At 37.7% G+C, this 21305-nt stretch overlaps 1 protein-coding gene across 1 annotated transcript in view; it reads right to left on the bottom strand.

The window, feature by feature from the left end:
- Window positions 1-8178: 8178 nt before the first annotated feature.
- The window catches only part of LOC104909799 (eyes absent homolog 4), a 29918-nt gene continuing 16791 nt past the window's right edge, over window positions 8179-21305 (bottom strand). Inside the window, exons 2-7 of the mRNA XM_031552222.1 lie at window positions 20991-21049; window positions 20725-20885; window positions 18533-18647; window positions 16601-16722; window positions 13884-13984; window positions 8179-12255 (exon numbers count right to left, since the gene is read on the bottom strand). Of these exons, the coding sequence (XP_031408082.1) occupies window positions 12175-12255; window positions 13884-13984; window positions 16601-16722; window positions 18533-18647; window positions 20725-20885; window positions 20991-21049 (639 nt within the window). The 3' untranslated portion in view covers window positions 8179-12174. The remainder of the gene's footprint in view (window positions 12256-13883; window positions 13985-16600; window positions 16723-18532; window positions 18648-20724; window positions 20886-20990; window positions 21050-21305) is intronic.

Below are 21305 nucleotides of genomic sequence, written 5' to 3' on the forward strand. Positions count from 1 at the left end.
TTTTAATTCCTTAACCTCCAAACTTGCTCAGACATTGCGAAAAGTTTATTCCCTAGACATGCTTCAAAAATAGACTGTAAGAGCCAGAGTTGTGCAGCTGAATTTCTGTCTAAATCTTTCAATCCAGCGTTCTCTATTGACAGAAAGCACCTAGCACAAACATGAACAAAAATGAATTAGTATAGTTGTTTTTAAAAGGAAAAGAATATACATGAAATAGCCCAAGTGCTTAAATAAAATTAAGTAGAAAGAAGATAATTTTTTGCAAAAAAGTAAAAAATAAACTATAGGATATGTCAGAGACTGGAAACAAAATAAATTAAAAATATATAGTAAGAACAAAGATACTCCATCAGCAAATGATGAAAAAGAGATCTATCTAAACATTGTTTCAGCTATCCTCAACATCTTTGCTGAATGTAAAGCTGGTCACTACAGAGTATAAAAAGTAATTAACCTCTTGAAAGGTGCAAGTAGGAAGAAGACACCAGAAAAAAATGCAGTGGCAACATCAAATACTAGTAACTTTTTCTTACATGCTATGCCCACTTGACAGAAGTTGAAAAGAATATTATTCCATTTTCCCTGTATTCCACATTTTTTCTATGCCTATTATATTGTACAAGCAATACCAAATAAAACTGAGAGAATAAATTCATAAAAGAAAGAGACACATTTTCAGTTATAGCTGACCTGTAAATTTGACTGCCAAATGAAGTTTTGAAGGAAAGCGTATGACTGGCTTCAGAAAAGACTGGATTTTTAGATGGCAAAAATATCATCAATCCCATAAGTGCAGGTAGTTATTCATACAGTTTGACAGCCTACTCTGTAAAACCAGTAGCTGCTGAAATACTGAAAGAAAACTTTTCAAGATGGAGCACATTCCCACAGCTACGAGCTTGGGGCTGCTTATGGTTCTCCAGCTACCTGCTCATATCTGCAGAAAACAAGGCAATCTTCTTTTTCTTTTTGTTCTAAATTGTCTTATTGTCCTAAAGGAGCAAAAAATACATGACTGAATGTGACTTTTCCAAAGTAGGCACTAATGTTACGTAGCACTGATCTGCTGTGAATGCAGAGGTGTATGATCAGCCACCAATCCTATCCCCCAGATTTCTATCCTGAAATCCACAATTATAAAAGTTCTGAAAGTGTTGCGTCCTCACATAAAAGTGTCATGGAAACCGATCATCAATTTACTATTGTGAGAGTCAAGAAAGAAAATTTAAACGCAAAAATGGCTTCCAGTTATAAGGACAGGAGTATTATGGAATGATTTATCATAACAATTTTTTTCATGTTATACATTTCCCTATTGAAATCAGTGGTTACCAGAGGAAAAGTTTCACCATCTTTTAGTTCAGAAACATGTGAAACAACATCATCCAATTCTTTACACACTTTTCATCCACTGAAAAGCATTTAAAAGATCTATTGTCACAGCATTCAAAGACTGCTTTCTATAGCTAGATGTTTTATTCTGTGATGTTCCTTCAGATCACTGCTATTTTGTCACTGCAGAGAACCCTATTCCAGACTTCACTGCAGAGATAAGCTTCCTTTATTAATCTTGGCTGTCAGTTTGAGTGTCAAGTATCTGTAGGTTTGCATACTTGAATGTTTGCATCTACAGGTGCAAAAAAAACTTACTGAGCTCAAGACTACCATTGATGCTATAAGGAAAGTTGATGTTTAACCTTCAGCAAAGACAACCTAGTGGAAGAAAGTAAGGAACCACATGTTCTTCAGATGTTTTCTAACATAAAATCATGGAGTAGAAAGCTATCCAGCAGGAGGATGGACAAGAGATGGCTGCCAATTAATTTTCTTGCGTATTTTCTACAACTATCTATGAAGGTAGATGTACTTCTGGATGGAAAATCATGAAGTTCCTCTTCAGCAACTCCTCTTACAAACAGCATATTATAGACCTACACTATTTTTACATGGAGCAGGATAGAAAAGTTCAATGAGGATATAAGAAGCCACGTGGAGACTTGAACAGCAAAGAACAGGCATGTGATTTAGCAGCAGATATGGGCAGAGGTTTGTCCAAGATGTGTGATGCCTGCCATGCTGTGCCCTCATAGATCACTTACTACCTAAGCTACCTTTGTGTTAGAATGAAGTAACAGCACCTTTCCACTGAGCAGGGAAACAGCAAGCTGTAGCTGTACTAAAAAGCCCTTTCCCTGGGCTTGCTCAGCACCACATCTTCCAGGGTATGAGTCCCATGAAAGAATTCAACTTTTTGGGAGATTGGAAGATTTCCATTTAAGGGTATTTTAATGCAAAGGGAAAGAAAAGAAAACTTCTGGTAATTAAATAACAATCATTGAGATTCTGACCTGCCTGCTCTGACTGCTCTTTTCCTCAGGATTTTTTGGAATAATTATGCTGGGACCAGGGGAAGGCCCATGCCATTAGCACATCTATGCAGACCTCTGGGAACATGGTATGAGTGATGGGTAGTGGTGTGTGAATGAGTGACACGTAGGAGGTAAATGAAATGTTTCTCTTGCTAAGCCACATTCAGATTGAAGGATATTCAGCCTAGCTGCAATGAGGTAGGAGCTGGTTTAGAAAACCATGTGTAAATGATAGCCTGGGATGTCAGCATCCAGAGTATTTAGACACTCAAACCCTAGAGAAGTCAGTGTCCAAACCTGCAGTGAATTACACAGAACTACTTCCCGTGTGATTTCCACTGTTCTCAGGTGTGGCTTTCAAAAAGGACCCTGCTTTTTATCCACTGTAATGGAAATGACTGAATCCCCCTGACCTTTCACTAGGGATTGTGAATCTAATGACTAAATTTAGAGCCTAGGTTAGGTGACTGCAAAAGCTATCTAGGTGCATGGGTATCACTGCCCTCTGCGTGTGCTGTGGATGCCTCTGTGCGCACATGGACACACATGCACACACAGTCCAGCCTCAACTTTTCCAGGCTGATACCCAATGAATCCTATCTTTGACCCTGACCCTGCTTCAGAGCATTGAAGTGGAGGTATGTTTCAAATTTTTTCTTATGGGAGAAATGGCTCACATAGAACTTCTTCACAGCAGATTTGAAAACTGTATGCAGAATTAATTTGTGTCATCCCACCTCTGTTGAGATACTGCTGTGTCAGGAAAAAAACATTATAAAACAGGAGGTTCCTGTGTAGGATAGGACAAGTTCTGCCCTTCAAAGGAATGATCCCAAGGTTTCCTGAGCTTCACACTGCCACGTGCCTGGAGGATGTCTGTTTCTTTACACACATCCCACTGCTGTGGTCACTATGCTGCATTATTTATGGTGAATTCAAGTTCATGATTGCACAGCATTCCAACATGCAGACTCCACAGCATTTCGTGGAGAGATTGCTGCGTGATGAATAGACTGAGAAACACCAGGCAACCGGTATTACTATAACACTACATAAATATGGTTGTTTTTTTTTTTCATATAATATTAAAACACCTGATTTCCTTTAACACTGTAAACATGTCACCTTATTAGGTCTAGGAGAGCTGATGAATTTAAAGGCATTTTCAGCAAACAAGTGACAGCCTTTCCATGTTTTATACAGAGGTGAAGGAAAGAAACCTTTATTGTGAAAACATATGGAAGTGTAAAAGGGACAGGAGAAAGCTGCCATGTGCCCTGAAGTTTTCTGCAGAGAGGGGAAGAGCCACCCAGGCGACACTGGTGGAAAATAGAAAGTGGGGGAAATACAGGATATAATCTCCTTGAAAGAGTTGGCACAGGCTTTTTGTTTTGTACCTAATAAATTCAGCTTTCAGGAGGAAATCCAAATAAGCTGTATTTGCTAGTTATTAAGAATGAAAATTAGTGCATTAATTATGCACAGTACTACCATCTGCTAAACAAGCTGATGTGGTCAGGATTTTATTTCTTCCCAGACATGAAGTTTAAAAACAAGACTTTTCAATCATAAAATTATTGTCCTGCAAAAGGACAGGTAAATGTCTAAGCAAGTGCCTTATTACTGTCAGAACACTGATCTGTTTGTTTCATTTATGGTTGTGTTTTTCTGGTTATTAGACTAAAGGTCGAGTCAGCCTTTCCATTACAAATACTACTTTTAGGGTACTGCTGTTTGACCAGAGAAGAAAACTCACTCTGAGCATTTAGGCAAAGTGAAAAAATTAAGACACTAGCAACTGCTTGGTTTTTTAGGGCTACCCCTTGGGCTGAGAAGTTCTTGACTTTTTAAGGACTTAAGTTGTTATTTCATTCCCTTCTCCCCCTCTCCTCCCCACCTGCCAGTATATCAGTTCTCCCTGCTACAGCATCACTAGAACCAACTTTGTTTAAGGAGGATGTAAAAACACCCAGTAGAGCAAATGGGAATTGCACTCCTTACTCCTCAAGTGCTCAGATGCTTATGTAAGTCACTGCCATGAGGGTTGTAGCAGGCTGTGGCAGGCAAGTTGAAGGGCTGGGTGTGCAGGGTAGGTTCCCATCTCAAGAAAGGACCTGAGCAAGGTTGTCTGCCCCCACTCTCAAACAGCCTCAGGGGCCAGGTAGTTACACTGTCTCTACGTTGCCCACTAGTCAGATGAATCTTGAGCACAAACTTATTATTCATCAAGACTATTAAGGGCTTGTGATTTCAGCTCCCAGGGAGTAATAGAAGATAGACCTCGCTAATTACTTTATCTCCCTCAGCTGCCATGTGTCAGTGGCTTGCAGTGACTGCTGAGAACAAGATTGCATTTCATAAATAAGCATGCATAAGCTGTTTGAGCTGAGCAGCCTCCCTCTGCATTTGGCTCCAATCTTTTCCCACTTTTTCAACTTTCCCTCTCTCCCACCACTTAAAAAAGAAATAAAATATGTTTTGCTTTAAGCATTAGTGACTGCAAAGCTCAGATTGTCATTAAGGGCTTCTGGGAAATACCCCTTTGCATAGGCTGAAGAAGTGTATGCCATGCTCCAGTCATAGCTTGTGCCATAAAACCAAAGCACACTAAAAGCTTTACGTGTGAGAAAGATGCACTTGAAGCTGATGTGCTCCTGTGAAGATAGCATAATAGGCTGTTCACAGGGCACGCTGGGGAGATGCAGAGATCTCACAAACATGTGGCTGTTGTACCTGCTGCCAGCCTACTTGGTAGAGACTAAACAGCAAGGGATGTCTGGCAGGACAGACACATATCAAACTGCTCCAGCATGGAAAGGTGGGACCTTGCTCATGGATATACTGTTGTATGGTATGGTAGCAGGGGCAGCCTGTGAGTACCTTACCTTCCCCAAACAGGGCTCATGAATAATGTGGATGGGATCACGTATTGCTGGTATACACATAGTACAATTAATGAATATACTGATGCTATGGTATAGCAGTGTAAAATTAATGAATATACAGATGTTAAGGTAAAACAGAGAGCTTGGCTATGATGTTATTACACCAAAGCAGGAAACAGAAATGATAGGTATACTCACCCATAACCTGGGCTCATATAGAAAACTCCAGTGGAGCGGATCTCCAGAAGAGATCCTTCCCCACTGGTCGTCAGCACTTAAATGGGTCTAGGAGAGGTGGAGCCAGGCTCCACCCCTTCCGACAGCACAGGTGAATTGCCTTCACTTGTGCTCCTATGGCTGACTCATTGCTCACCTCAGGTGATCAATCAGAGGTTCAGGCTGTGATTCAGCAGTCCCCATACAACATGGTTTAGCTAAACCGTGTAATAAGAAGAGGAGGAAAAGGCATTTCATTGTTGCTATGTCATGTGTGGAGGGAATAAGCCTGCAGCTGGATCAGCACACCCAATCCTGACCAAAACCTTCCCTACACAAAGTAGGGAAGGGATCACAGAATCACTGAATGGCCTGGGTTGAAAGGGACCTGAAAGATCATGAATCTCCAGCCCACATGGATCATCACAGAGATGGCCAGACAAGGCCAAGAACAAGTCTGCCACTAGACGCAACAGCTTTTATGATGAAGCAAGTTTTACAGGACAATATGCATGCATCTGTCATCAACAGGACAGCAGGCTGCACAAGTGAAAGAGAATATACATTTGTTGCTAGAAAATTCACTTAGAAGATATCAGCTTCAGTCCCTGTTCAGTACTTCCTTTTCCTACCAGATGAGTTATTTATTCCAGGAAAAAATTCATACATAAATGAAAACCAATTTTTTAATAAGAAAACTGTTAGTGTGTTGTAACAGCAGGGGATTAAAACAATTGCACATGAATTGTTACTAATATTTCATCACAACAGATAACTATTTTCTGGAGAATTGATATATTTAAATGCCCATGTGCAGGAGACATTGTATGCTTATGAATTGCAGTGCCCTCTTGGGCTGCTGAAAGCGAGCAGCTCAGTTGTCATGTGAATGGGATCTCTCTCTCTTGCCACTAGAGACTGAGGTTGTACTATCTTTTTGAGATATCTGCTCTGCCCCACTGTTTTTAGTGCCCAGGCACTGCTTGGAGCTGCAAGGTTGCTATGAGGCAACCAGTCAGCTCACCATAGCCTCCCAATTTCTAAATGCTGTCTAGGGCATTTTCTATTTCCATTCACAGTGAGCATAGTGGGTTTAGTGCTTGGTTTTTTGTTCCAGTTCTTCTTTCCTTTCCTTGTCTTTCACCCTCTTTTTTTTTTTCTTTTCTTTTTTTCTTTTTTCCAGAAACATTTGTGTTCAGCACTGGGACCAAACCACTATGAATCAGAAGACTGGAAGGCAGGAAGATCCTACCCCAAACAAGATGAAAACATACTAGATGGAAAAGCATCAGAGAATTGATATCCCAGATAATAGCCATACTCAACAGATTCCTACAATGGCTCAGACTTTTTTTCTGGCTGATATGGTGGGCTCCTGATTCCCTTTTTCTCTAAACAGGACTATAAATGTTTCATTCATTGGCACATGTGTGTACACATATTTTGGTTTCAATGAGTCACAAATTTCTAATATTTTCCAAACAGTTCTGGTTGGTAGGGCTGTTTTTTGTTTGTTTGTTTGTTTTTCCTTCCTCCCCCCCCAGTTTATTTATTTATTTATTTATTAGTTGAAAAAGTATGTGCTTCCTGGAGAAGAGCACAGAAGATGATATAGTTTAGCCCAAGAAACATGAATCACTTTACATTTGCTGCTTCTCTGCTGCTCTTCATTTTCCTAGCAACTGAGAACACAGCAGAAAAATCAAGTCTAATTAATCAATTAATTAATCAAGTCTAGTAATCTGTTCTCAACCTGATTTCTTGATATGATCTGGTTTGTTTAAATCTATATGCTTTGTTTTTCTGTGCTCTCATACTTCATCTTTATTGGAGAGCATATTCAAATTTTTAACAATCAACATTCAGATAGATATTTGAGGACTAGTTCATCTGCCAATGCTGCCAATGCTGAGAAATGGTACTTTGTGTGACAAAGGGATTTTTGTGTGTGTGTGTGTTGGTTTGTTTTTTTTTTTCGCTTGTCCAACACAAATAAATAAATTTAAACGTGCTTTCTTGTGCTTTCTCTTTTTTCTTCTCAACCAGAAAAAAAAAAATCTGCTTTTGTTGGTTAAAGTGCTGGGGCACCAAAGCCCAAGGCTCTGCCACTTGCAGTGTTATTTCCAAGACTGTAATGTCACACCATGTGTGCTGATCAGCTTGTAGCCCTGCCTTTTGAAATGACTTTTTTAAAACCCCTGCAAGCAGACAGCAAAGGGACTGCTACTTTCAAAACAAGAACTGCCCCCAACATGAAGCACTCCCAAAGACAGCATGCAAAGTTTCTCAAGGGTCAGCTTCACTGGAGCGCTCCAATCTGTCTCCTGAACAACTTTTCTGTTTTGGAGCTTATCATCCGTAAGAAAAATATTAGCATTACATTAGTTAGTGAATTGGTAAGAGAATTTAAATTCATGCATTGTATGTCTAGATCAACCAAGTGTCCCCAGGCCATTGTAATAAAAAAGTTGTTTCTCAAACTGCAATTGGGAGCAAGACATCTGCTGTCCTTCGTAAGGAAACCTGAGTGCAGGACAAGGGAGGTTTCCTGCAGGGCTGCACCTTGCAAACAGCACAGAGATGAGCTAGTCGTTACCATACTGAAAGGGCAGAGAGTTGCTTGATGTGGATCGCCAGGACAGCATGGACATACTTAAGAGGAATCCAAGGTCATGCTCAGTTCCCATAAGAGATATTCTTTACTGAGGGTTTCAACCGCAAACCAAACATCTTACAAAATGTTATAGTGCAAAAAATGACATTTCCAAGTGTATTTATTGAGAAATAGTAAAGATGTACATAATTTTACAAGCTTTTAATTTTAATTTACATTTTCTTAAATTATGTAGGCCCCAATAAACTATAATCTGCTAATACATAACAGACACCCTTGGCTTCAATTTTATCTCAAAAATGCTGCTATTGCTGGGATTTGGCTCATGTCACTTCAGCTCCTCTTCAAAGATACTAAATACCATATTCATTTCAAGCATATGCTTGATATCACTCCTATAAAATAGAGATGACTTTTGAACCAAAACCCCGGATCTGGACACAAACTCACAGCTAAAATTCAGGTTTCCTGTTGTGGGCCAAGTCCACATTCACCACAAACTCTGCAGTTCAGTTGGCTGCAGGATTTCATCTGCTCTGAGATGAAGTGTGCCTGTATACAGGATTTTGATTTGGCTTCATCTCTCTTGTCAGTGCTTACACTGGAACATACTCTGCATCTACTGTGGATGCAAACACTGCTGCTCACGCAGGCTTTTAATGAAATCATTAATTGGGAGCTAGCTGCCACCTATGTCTTTGTGTGCTATCTCCATAGGTATCTAAAAACAATTATCATTTTTAGCTTTTGCTTCTTTTTTCACTGATAGGCTGAGCTGCATGGAGTTATATCTATTTAAGTTACTAATTTGTGACTGCAATCACACTATGTTTGTATTCTGCAAGCTGAGTATTCAAATGCCTAATGAACTTTCAAGTTCTATAATGACTGAAAACTGCTCAGAGTATCAGCAAACGGCATTATATCCTACATGTCATTTGCACAGAATACTTGCAAACATGACACTGTGCTCAATCTTGATTGTTCAGGAGAGGCTGAAGGGAAGGCAGTTTCTGATTAATACACTGTTGAATTAAAATGCACTCAATGTCAAAATGACCAGCCTTCAGCTGAATCCCATCTGGAGCAGTCTGTCTTGAATACATCTCTGCCTTGGTCATTTTCTCCTTTCTGTTGTTCATGCAGGAAAATTTATCAATGTCCTTTCTTTCTACAAAACAGGCACGTACAACACAATCTCGTTCAAGGATATATAATAATTTTTGCTTAGCAAGACAGTATTTATGCTCTGCAATTTTACTTTAGAGTTTTAGGATTGTGAAGGTTTTTGAGATAAATCTTTGTTTTGTTTTGTTTTGTTTTTCTGGTGCATTTGTTTGTGGATTATTTTTATAATTAACTTTCACTGACTTTGGACACAGAATTCAAGTTAAAATCAGAACTTCACTGTGTTCTGCAAAACTTCCCTCCTTGTGCCTCCACCTCCTCTCTGAAAGTCCAGTATATTAATTGAGTCAGTCTTGCCAGAGAGGTAAGAACAACTCCACTGCAAACCTTTTTAAGAACTGATGGTTGTTGCTGGGCTATTGTTTGTTCTAACATCTGATTTGGTAAAGAACACTGAAAAGCTAAAGAAAAAAGAGAAATAAAATTGGTTCATGCATTTAAATAATGTTATCACTTGTTAAAAAAAAAAAAGAAAAAAAGAAATGAAAAATAAGCTATTTCATCATACCAATTTTTTTTTTAAATAAAAATTTTTATATTGACATTCTCATGTAATGTTATGGTGCTGGAACTTGAGAAGGGCTTTGTTCAACCTTTTTTCCTGTTCCAGTAGAAACATTTTTTCCCACTTGAAGACTATGAAAAACTGGCACCGCAGGTCTTACAAAAAGTACTTCTAAGCAAATGTGACTAGGCAAGTTCTGTAAATATAAATAAGGTATGCATCATTTTTATTTCTTGAATACACATATCTATCACCCAAGTAGCTGGTGCATAGTGATTTCATGTGTGGTCATTCTCATGGCTTCACACTTTCCAATGATAACAAAAAAATATTTTTCTTTTATGATGACTTGTATATCCAATTCCAAAGCAGCAAAATATTCCATTTTCGTGAAGTTACAAAGGAGTTTTGCCTTGATTTTTTAGTGGCTCCAAGCTTTCACCTACCAAATAACTTTTATGTAACACATCAACAAAGATGAAATTTGCTTACTACCTGCTTACTAAGCATACACTGGCTTCAAAACAGGGGTGGAAGTAATTCAGCTCAGTGCTGACAGCTGTACTTCTGTAAGCATCATTGGAGTTTACATTTAACATCTCTTGTTCACACTTCTTCACAGAGTTAGAGCAAAGGCAACCTCAGGCATCTCCACATAGGTAATAAAAATCAAAAAAAGCAGTTTCCATCTTTTGCAATGAAAGATGAACCACTGCAGTTGCGTTAGAGTGCTCATGTAGGGTGCTGGGGCTCTTATGTTGAAAACAGACCTTGCTCATTTTCCAGTGCTGAAAGACAGCTTGTTCAGTACTTGCAAGGTAATTATCACCATGGACCAAAATTATTAATATACATGACTAAAGTTAACATATTTCTCAGTATTTCTTCATCAAAATCCCCTCCTTATCCTCTTCTCAGATGCCTGACATGCTGTTGAAATATCTGAATGCAAAGACCCTTAAGGGTTGCTCTTGTATATTAATCTTTTGTAATCAAAATTAGGGGAAGACATGTTGACCCAAAACAGAAGACATCTGTATGTGGAACTGAATGGAAAAGCTACCAAAATATGCCAAAATATTTACCAAAATGGACTCTACTCCCGAGTGGCCAATGCTATCTTGCCAGCAATTCTGGCTGCCAGTGTTGATCCTAAATATGCTGAATGTAGCATAATTTGTGCATCTGACCAGTAAGACATTCTTTAGAATTCTTTTCTTTCTAAAGAACCTAGGTTTTATCCTCCATCTGTGCTTAATAGAATATTTTCACCTTCCAGTAATGCCATTAGTGCACTCCAGATACTTCATCAGTTGGCTGGGAGTTTGTTCCTTCAGACACAGCAAATACACTCATTGCATGGCTTTCAGTGGACTAAGTAATTCATGAAAATGGCTCCTAGTTATCTCATCAGAGAATCAAGAAATGATGTTGAAGGTGTTAAACTCTTCTTTTTTAGCTTTCATGGTAGCGGTCCCCACTATCAACCTCCCAACATACTCTCAACTTTCCTCAGTCAGTGGAATTATTGAGAATCCAAATAAAAACACAAACTTTCCTTTATTATTCTTTTTTTTTTTTCACTGCAACGAAAACTTAAATGCTTTGGTGCAGTCATTCTCTTTGATTTCTCTAAATTTCAAATTTGGTCATGTCAAAAATTATCACAAAGGCTTTTTTTTTTGTTTGTTTATCTACATAGTTTTTAACCAAAGTTACATTATAACACACAAACACAGTCTTCTCCTTAAGGCACAACACATCATTATGCACATTCTGTTTGCCAAACTTATAAAAGAGACAATATTATATAACCCTCTCCCTCCCCGACCCCCAAAAAGAAAGAAAAATTGCATCCACTTCCAAAATCAGCTGCTAATAAAGTCACAGTAAGTTATTTTCATCAATAATTTACACAAATTACAGGTCTAGACAGGATTGTCATTATACAGTCTGAGTGCATTCCAATTCAGATTTTCTGGGTTAGGTAGGCTAAAGTCTGGTTCAAACCTCAGTGCTGAGAATATATCCCATTTTGAGGAATGTTGTTGAACACCACCTTGTCAGTTGGAAAACGCGTGTTGGTGCTTTGCCAGTTCGAGTCCTTTGTTCACTCCTGTCAGGGCTCATTCGGTGTGTACCAGCAACCTCCACAGTTTTAATCCATTTAAAAACGTTGCATATATAAGACCATAGAGCTTCCTTACGTAGCACTAATGCTTTAACTCCATTCAGCAATCTGAATTCTTCAATTTGGAATTTTTAATTCCAAATATTTCTTCCCTTCTTAAGACAATTCATATGTGTAAAGCCAGAGGCATTGAATCACACATAAAAATTCAGTGTACTTGAAATATATATATAAAAAACAGGATCGCCAACTTTAGAACACAGTTACAAATACTCTAGTTCCAGTGCTTGATGGAGAGCCAAGAGGTCCGAATGACTGGATATCCTCCAGAAAGGCATGTTGTGCTGTGTTTGTCAGAGGGGGGAAAAAGGTCAGGAACAATGAATGCTATGACAGAGGGCGGTATCTGATGCATGAGACTAGTCAGGTTACCACCATGGAGTTTACACCACTGTGTTTCTGGAATGATTTTTGCTAGTAAGGTACTGACAAAAATCAGGCCAAAATAGATCTGAGCTCAACAGTTCACCTGAAGGTAAAAAAAATTAGACAGCCTTTCTTAATAGTGTCTTTGTAAAGAGCCCATTATTTAGTGAGGGCTATTTGTTTTCTTGTTATCATGGAAACCCATACAAAGGAGCATTAACAGGAAATCTGCTTCTGTTCCACTTGTTATACTTTGCAAGAGTCTGCAAGCTCATTTGAAAAGTTATAAGACTTTCATAAAATGTGGCTTCACACACTGAAACAGAGTTGAACTACATTTTTGTCCTTCTGGGAGGAAAAGGAAAATAAATATCTTTTGAGGAGAAAATAACACATTTCTGTACTTAAAAGAAGATAATGTGTTGCAGAAAGCATCAGCGTCTCTGAGAGTTGCAGGTATATGTACTTTTCTCCTTCAGCAATTGATCAGAGTAGAATTGAAGTCATACTTTCATGTTCTGTTCAGATCTATTTGTAATATGCTCTATTCAACCATTTCTCTGAATTCTGTTATCTATTCATGCAGTGTAGCCAACATTTAGAAAACAAGCATGCCAGACTGGAAAGTACACAATCCAACCACCGTTGTTTAGCACAATCTACGAAAGACCCATCACCAGTACCTATATCAAGGAACCATTTGGAATAAGCATTTCAGTTTTTTCATTTTGTTTCCATTCCACCCACACTCTACAAACTTAACACTTTAAGACACTTAATTTCACTACTTCTAGCACAAAGACATTTATATAAATTATGCAGCTGTGCAGAGGCAATAAATAAATAAATCTGTTTCTGCACATTTGAGGGTCTATACCATGAAGCATGGTTCAAATTTCTACTAATTTGATCTCCTTCTGAACATAGAAAATTTATCTGGTGAAGTTTAGATCTGAATTCATCAGATGAGGGAAAAATGCTTCTAAATAAACATTTTTTTTTTTTTTTTAGAAACTGATTTGGTGCACAGTCTTTATGTCGTTTTCTTTTTCTGTTTGCAGATGTTTACTTCCTGAATCAAACTATATGTTCATTCTGTGTGCTCCAGCCAACTACAGATCTGTCTTTATTTAAGTAAAAGATCTGCACAATCCTTTTAATGGTTTTTCACATTCTCCATAACACCTCTTTTCAAACCTACCTGGTTTCACTGTTTAAAGAGAATGACCACCCAACCTTCATGTCAAACCCATGATATATCTGTTATTTGCTTGACGTTAATCAGACATTTTTGCCCCGACGTTTCTTTGTCAATTTTTAAATGATTTTGCTTTTTTTTTTTCTTTCCAAACTGAAATAAAGCAAATGCTAGAATCCAAATGGTTCATTTTACTTTAAGTGCTGATGTCATCATGCTCTTATGGCCTTGTGTCTGTAGACTGAAATGATTTGTCATTCTGCCATTGTACAAAATTGACAGAAATGCAAACAGAAAGGCTTGCATTAGTAGCTATGTATCACACCAACATTTCAGGAGACAGGTTACCTTTTTTGCTGCCTGTTCTTCTTCTACACCATCCCCAATTACAACATATACTACTTTTCTGCCAAACCTTTGCATTATTCGTTCAAAGCAACTTTCTTTTCCTGGAAGATAAATGAGATAAAAGTTCAGAGTGAAGTTACCTGATTAGCTGCATGCTCCTCATCTCGGCCATCTCCAATCACAACATAAGTTATGTTAGTGCCAAATCTGGACACTATACGCTCAAAACAGCTCTCTTTGCCTGAAAAACAATGCACTACTTGTTCAAGCTATCAAGCAAGTTACCATGATGCTCTACAAAGGTTTACTGCAGCGCTAACACATCTCTACTACTTGTTATTTTTTATAGTTCCCTGCCTTGAGATTTAGAGCTAAAACTGCTGAGAAACAACTAACACTGTTAGTGACACTAAGCTGATTTGGGTCAAATTAAATCTCTTTCTTAACAGTCACAGGAAAGCCACCAAAATAAAGGAATTAGTAGCACTGCAAAAACAAATATGTTAGTGAAAGGAAAATTGAAATTAAATGTTTCCCTATTACTGTAGTAATAATTTTCCAAGAACTGCAGCAATTTCAGGTCTAGTATATCTGCGAAAGTAAGCCATGTAGCAATGGAAAATGTGTTTAGAAAAAAATGGACACCAAAAATAAAACTAGACATAACAGGTTCCTGGGTGAACTTCCACGAAGTATTTGGCTCTTCTGGAGGAATGTGGAAACAAGCAGGCTAAGCCAGTAACAATAAACAGGATTTAAAAGAGCCAAGCAAAGTCACCTACCCATCTTCCCACTGTACTACAGCTTCAATTTACCAGCAAATGCTTGTGTTATTGATCCATGAACTGTGCAGATAAAATGATTTTTCTGTTTCCTCAGGCATCTCCATATTTAATTAACTTTTTCCTTAGGAAGTATCTCTCTGATATGCAACCTATGCATACTCCATTGCAATTTAACCATAATTTATTATCTTTTTATAATAGCTTTTTACCTGATGTCTCCCCCTTCCCCCCCTGCCTCCTCCCCAGCATTTTCAGTCCCCTCTCTTAAGCTCCTGATTTCTAGATCTCTGATTCTTAGTGCTCTTCTCTTGCTTTTCTTCAGATGGTCCAATAGAAAAAATGCTTACGATTATGAAAAGCATTCTGTGTATTAATTGTCCAATCAGGATCTAATTTCAGTGTGTGCAAGAAACAGCTACAATTTTAGTCCTGTGCTCAACACAAAGCAGAGGTCACCGAAATGAAAAGTAGGTCCTGCACTGAAGAGAGTTTGCTGTGTTCCCAAGAGGGATGAGACAGCAGGCACTGTTCCTACAAGGAAATCCTGGTGCAGGACTCCTTCCACAGAGCCTCTAGAGATGCAGCTTCACTCTTCAAATCCAAATTCTGTCAGCATGATTTTCTTTGTTCTGAGTGTAATCTCATGAACTGAAGCCAACATACAGGCTGTATGACAGATGACATTAATTCCAGAAACTTCTCAAAAGCTTACTGTATTTAGGATATATTGTTCCCTGACTTTTTCGAAGGATTTGAGGCATTTCTGTCTCAAGGGATGAGCTACAGCTAATTAACAGATAACCGAGATAATAAATTTTCCTAACACTGCTATAATATAAATTTTTCTCACTTTCTCACTTTTTTTTTTTTTCACTTGTGAAAAACAATTAGGAAATGTAGTATTTTTTAGTAAAGTGGCACTGTCCTTGTTATTCAAGATATTATAGTCAACATTCTTAAATTACTAAATGGCAAATCATGAAATCTGCCAAAATTACTGCTAGTAGTAGACTGTGTCATATGTCCAATTTCCTGCCAATATTTGAAGGGAGCGTATAAACAGGAGGAGGGACAACTACTTATGAGGGTGGATAGTGATAGGACAAGGGGGAATGGTTTAAACTAATACCGGAGATTTAGGTTAGATATTAGGAGGAAGTTTTTCACACAGAGGGTGGTGACGCACTGGAACAGGTTGCCCAAGGAAGTTGTAGATGCTCCATTCCTGGAGGCATTCAAGGCCAGGCTGGATGTGGCTCTGGGCAGCCTGGTCTGATAGATGGTGACCCTGCACATAGCAGGGAGGTTGAAACTAGATGACTATTGTGATCTTTTTCAACCCAGGCCATTCTATGATTCTATGATCTCACAGGGTTGGTAACTTTTCTTATATTACATTTGGATGTCATTCCCAAATATACTACTCTCCAAACTGTACACAAGCCCCTTCAAAGTAGCCAGTTAGCAGCAGAATAGGGAAGGGCCCTTGAGGCATCCATCAGCACAGCTTCTGTGGATACCAATCATCGTTATGCTCAGTAATATGATGTGATTCCAAAAAAGGATAGGAAGCTGTGGTCTACCTTACATAGATCTAAAGATCAGAATAGAGATTATTTTAACAACACTTCTGTTTGGATTAGAATTAATGAAACACTTTTCTTCATTATTCTCTGCACATTTTATGTTCTCTGTATTTTAACTAGGAGTTTCTGAGGTTTTTAATCAATACTGGAATCTTTATCATATTAGGCATATATGAAAAGAAGCTAAATTAGGAATACTATTATTAACATAAACAACTGAACATGTGCAATGTCTGACTTTTAACTAAAAATGTGTTAGGAACATGGTTTTGAATCCATCCATTACTGGCAAGCAATTATTAATAATGCAGAGTAGTTAGAATGAATGAAGGAATAATTTTCTTACCTATTTTAGTTGCACTGTAAATATTTTCAATGGGAAAAGCTCCTCCTAAACTGTATAGCAAGACTTTTGCAAGTGCTGGGATAAGCTGGGTTGTTGTTACCAACACATTTACACAGTTACTCCTAAAATGAGAGAAATAGTTTAAGTTTGAATAGTTTAAAACCTTTACCCAAATGCTGATGAGGTGAACCAGCTGTGGAGAACATATTCGAGGTTTCTCAACATTTACTTTCACTCACACAGCAGTGCTACTCAGCACCATCACTTCCAGAAAAATGTACATAAACTTTTTGGCAAAATCCTTTGAAACATATATAGACATGATTTATAGGAAGTATTCCAGGCTGATTTATGAAAACCAAGTCCTTGAAGATGAGTCCACTGAAACATACATATAAGATCACTACCTCTGAAGATAGACATCCCAGTGCCTTCAAAGCATCATTTTCCTGCTCGGGATTACTTGGCAGTAGCTACCAGCCAAATTAAAGTGTTAGGAGAAAGCAAAAACATCATTTGTTACTCCTGTCTTGAGGGGAAATAAGTGGCCAATATACATTTCTGCACAATGACATCACTTTCTTCATGTTTCAAGAGTTTTTTTTTTGTTGTTGTTGTTTTTATTTTTTTTTCTGAGAAGAGGGAGAGACAATCATAAACACATTAATAAGATAGCACTGAATGGAAAGGTTGAAAGCTTGAATGGAGAAGCTGAGCTTAGCTGTTACACAACAGAAAACTGAAAACCAGGACATTTCAGGCACTGACAGGCTGGAACATGTGTATGGTCATGGAACTGAGAGCAACTAGTTGTGATTTTTGGTCCTTCTGTAAGCCCCAGGGCAGACCACAGGCTATTATTTCTGTCTTAGTGTATCTCAGTTTCTTGTCATTAACATATTAAGTGAAGTTTAGCTGCCTCACGGGCATATCTTCTAAAAATTTATAGCTGTACAGTTATTTGATGACAAGATAAATGACTGTTATTTAGCAGTCCTGAGCCAGTGGCAACAGTTTATCACATTCACCCTGGAATGCCCAACAGATTGACATTATACAATGTATTTTTGAAGACTAACAATTTGGAAAGAAATGCAGAGCTAAACACAATGACTAACACATTTTTTTACTTTTTTTTTTCTCATGAGGTGCTTATGACACTGTGAAAAAATTTAAACGATAACTAAGAGAGAGGCATATTGCAAAAGCAACTACTTTTAAAATTATTTTTCACATCTTTCCAAGTTTGTTCTTTCTTGTTTAACAGCTTTTTTACCCTCAGATATATTTAGAAGGCAAAATGGCTTCCTTATAGTTTCAAGACATGTTTTGGGGATTTCCAATAAAATACATATTAAATAGGTGACTAAGAAGCAGCAGTTTTCACAGCTCTGTTATTTCACATGAACAATCTCATGACTGGGATTCCAGGCTTTTATCTGAGTCATAGTATCAAACACAGATATTCTTTCTTCTGAAAACTTAGATATATGTTTAATCATATTGATCTGTTTGGAGGACAGAATAAAAATGATTTTCTCTTTGGGGATTTATAGAGTACTTAGGTACCACTGTGAATAGGCACAAACATTGAAGTCCAGAATAGACAGACTTGGAGTTCAGAGGCTGCTGTCCACAGGATAAATAGCTTAAAGCCTGGCTCACAATTACAAACTACACTTTCAATGTTCATAGGACCATGCATTACATGCTAAAAGACCTTTCCTACTACTCAGTGCGGAAATGGCAGAAAATGAAATAATTTTCCACGAAATTTTTCCTATGTGCTATTCAAACGTTGTAGTACACCTGTACTGTTCTTTAAAAGTACTAGTATACTTTAACTTAAAATGTCACAAAATAGACACTGAATATCCAGAATGAAAATCTCTCTTTTTTTTTAAATAAAAAAAAAAAAGACTCAATACATACCTTGTGCTGATAATTGATAAGGATTTAAGTGCATTTGTTAGCCAGGAGTCTGTCAGAGCTTCAATCTCTGCTCTTAATTGCAACCATGCATCTCTTTTTGCAGGACCTAGGAGTCCTTTTATGAAAAAAGCAAGAAAAAAAATATAATTAAATTCTGTGTTAATTGGAATGTACAGATTTTCAGTTACTGTTTCAATTTTAAATTGCTCCAGAATTTGAAAAAAACGTCTTTCTCCCCCCTTACTCCCCCACTCCCCAAATTTATATTCACACATTTGACTTTGTTTCCAAGTGTCTCTCTCAAAACTACCCATTTTTTTCAAACAAAGTTCTTACGTACATCTTACACTGATTATCAGAAGCAGTGACAAGGAGACCCATGCCATGGGGATCATAGGCAGAGACACTGAGAAAATAATTACTTTATTATAAATTTGTCTTTATGGTATTTGCATATCTTTATAACTGCCTTGCTTGTGACTCTGTATATAGGTAAACATCAGGTTTTGCATATGGAAATATAACATTTGTTTGCTGATTGCTTGGTCTTGCATGCTGATTGCATGTCCTTTTGTAGTTAGCAGTTAGTTCCAGTTAGTCAGTAGTTAGTTTCATTTACAGCATTTGCAGCTCTGAAATGGCTGTTCATCTTATGACCTTATATCTCACATAGTCCTTTAAAACACCTTAAGAATCTTTAAAGTATGAATGGTCAGACTTCAAAAAAATCCACCCAACTTCATGAACATTGAGACCTGACTTTTTCAAAACCAAGCCATTTTAAATTTAGATATGGTACTAGAAGCAGGCTTGGTGACATTAATATATCTCTTCTCTTTCAGAAATGGTGATGACTGTCTTCAAAAATCTGAAACAGAACATCCCAAAATACATAGTTTGACCTAGCCTACTGTTGCATTCTACCAGCTACTCTGAAAGAGATTTATATGAAAAAAATATTTCATATGAAAAAAATATTTTATAAGAAAACCCTGTAAACCTTTGGATAATAATCTTTCAAGTATTCTTAATATGTAAGAACTCCTTTCATGATACCAACAAAGGGCAAGGCAGAACAATTGAAAGCCAATCATCTACTACTATCCTTTGCTCCTCTGGCTTGATCTTGTGGCACATAAAGACTCTAAACAACTAAAAGTTAAAAAAATATGCTAGATATGCCCATTTAGAAAGTGATTAATCTAATGACTAATCCACAGTCCATGCTAGTAGTACTGTTAATTATTTGTGAGAGACTGGAAGAAATGCTAAAAGATCACTGATGTGGTTTTACTAAAGGTAAATTGAAAATTCTTCTAAAATGAATTTTATCTGAATTGAGAGTCCATGCTCTAGAATGGGAAATTGTTCACTGGGACTCCGTCCTGGTTGGGTTTGCCTTCTCTCCTTCTCAATTGTGGCTTTAGAAATGTTTGAAGATTTTTTAAGTATTTCCTGTTCTCACAGTCTTTTCTTGGGAGATTCCTCAGAATAGGGTTACCTGCCTCTAATAAGTTACACAAGTCTCTCCAGAACAGATTCTTGTAGTTCTGCTGATATGATTTCCTAAAAGCCTGCTGCCACTGACATGAGAGAGTCCATGAATGAAAGCAGGAACAGGAAAGCTTCTGTCCCAGATGAAGCTGGGATTTCTTGCTAACACAGTTAGCTGTGTAAGCAACAAAGATAACAAAAAGAGCTAGTCATATGGCAGTGCTAGAGGTTTCTTGCATACCCCTAAGTGAAAACAGAATAGCAGGTGCAGAGCAAAGAATTAAGTGTGTTGTTGCCAACCAGATCTTGAAAATGTAGGATGGAAAAGAGTGCCACCCAGAGCTAATCTGTGCTGTGGAAATTATAAAACCTCTTTTCTAGAATAACAGCTTATTTGAAGTAAAATAAGTGTCTTAATCAATCGGTAAGCTAGGAGAAGGTAGATGTAATTGAGCTGGGTTTGAAGGAGATGAGTGGGCTCTCTACAAGTTAAACAAAAGCCTGCTTCCCTGGCTGTGGTTCTCCTGCACAGTGGCACAATATTGGATCTGTCCTTACAGCTTTTAATAGCCCAAGGTCCAGTCAGATTACTTTCATTTCAGTCTATGGTTTGAAAGGCACTTCGACTTGGCAGGAGTTTACTGCCATATGGACGAACCTTATCAACATTCTAAATCATTTTTCACAATTAAACTCACCTCCTATGTTGTTCTTGTAAGTATTATACAACTCTTTTACTCTTCTGTAACGGAAAGCCAGCTTCCTCATCCAGTCAACCCCTCCTCTTACACCTGTTGGCAGACAAAGGTTTGCACTACTTGCAGCTGCATGGAAGCCATCAGTTGCAAAACTGTAGGTACTGCAAACACCCAAAATACAGCAAAAATAAATACAATGTATTCCTGTAAATGCTCAATTTATTTAATCTTTGTAGAGAAAAATTGAAGCAAATGCTCTATCTTACCTTAGGTCTTGTCCATTATCATCAGAAGAAACATCATCTATGTGAACTTGATCACATTCCTGTTGAAAAAAACATCAAAATATAAATTATTTTAAAGAATCCTATGCTCACCATATATATGCTCAGTACAGATGTTGAAGAAATGATTGTTGCAGGCCACTAATTCTACCAGAAGATGGCAGCATATGTACACTTAAGCTTCATACCATCATCAGTTTCTTTAAAAAAAAACAACACAAATTTCAACTCCTACACTGGACCAATCAGTTAAAATAGGTCTTTAAAAAAGTGCTTTGTAATTTTTTTTTTCTTCAA

Source organism: Meleagris gallopavo, chromosome 2 (assembly GCF_000146605.3).
Source record: "Meleagris gallopavo isolate NT-WF06-2002-E0010 breed Aviagen turkey brand Nicholas breeding stock chromosome 2, Turkey_5.1, whole genome shotgun sequence".
Lineage (NCBI taxonomy): Eukaryota > Metazoa > Chordata > Aves > Galliformes > Phasianidae > Meleagris > Meleagris gallopavo.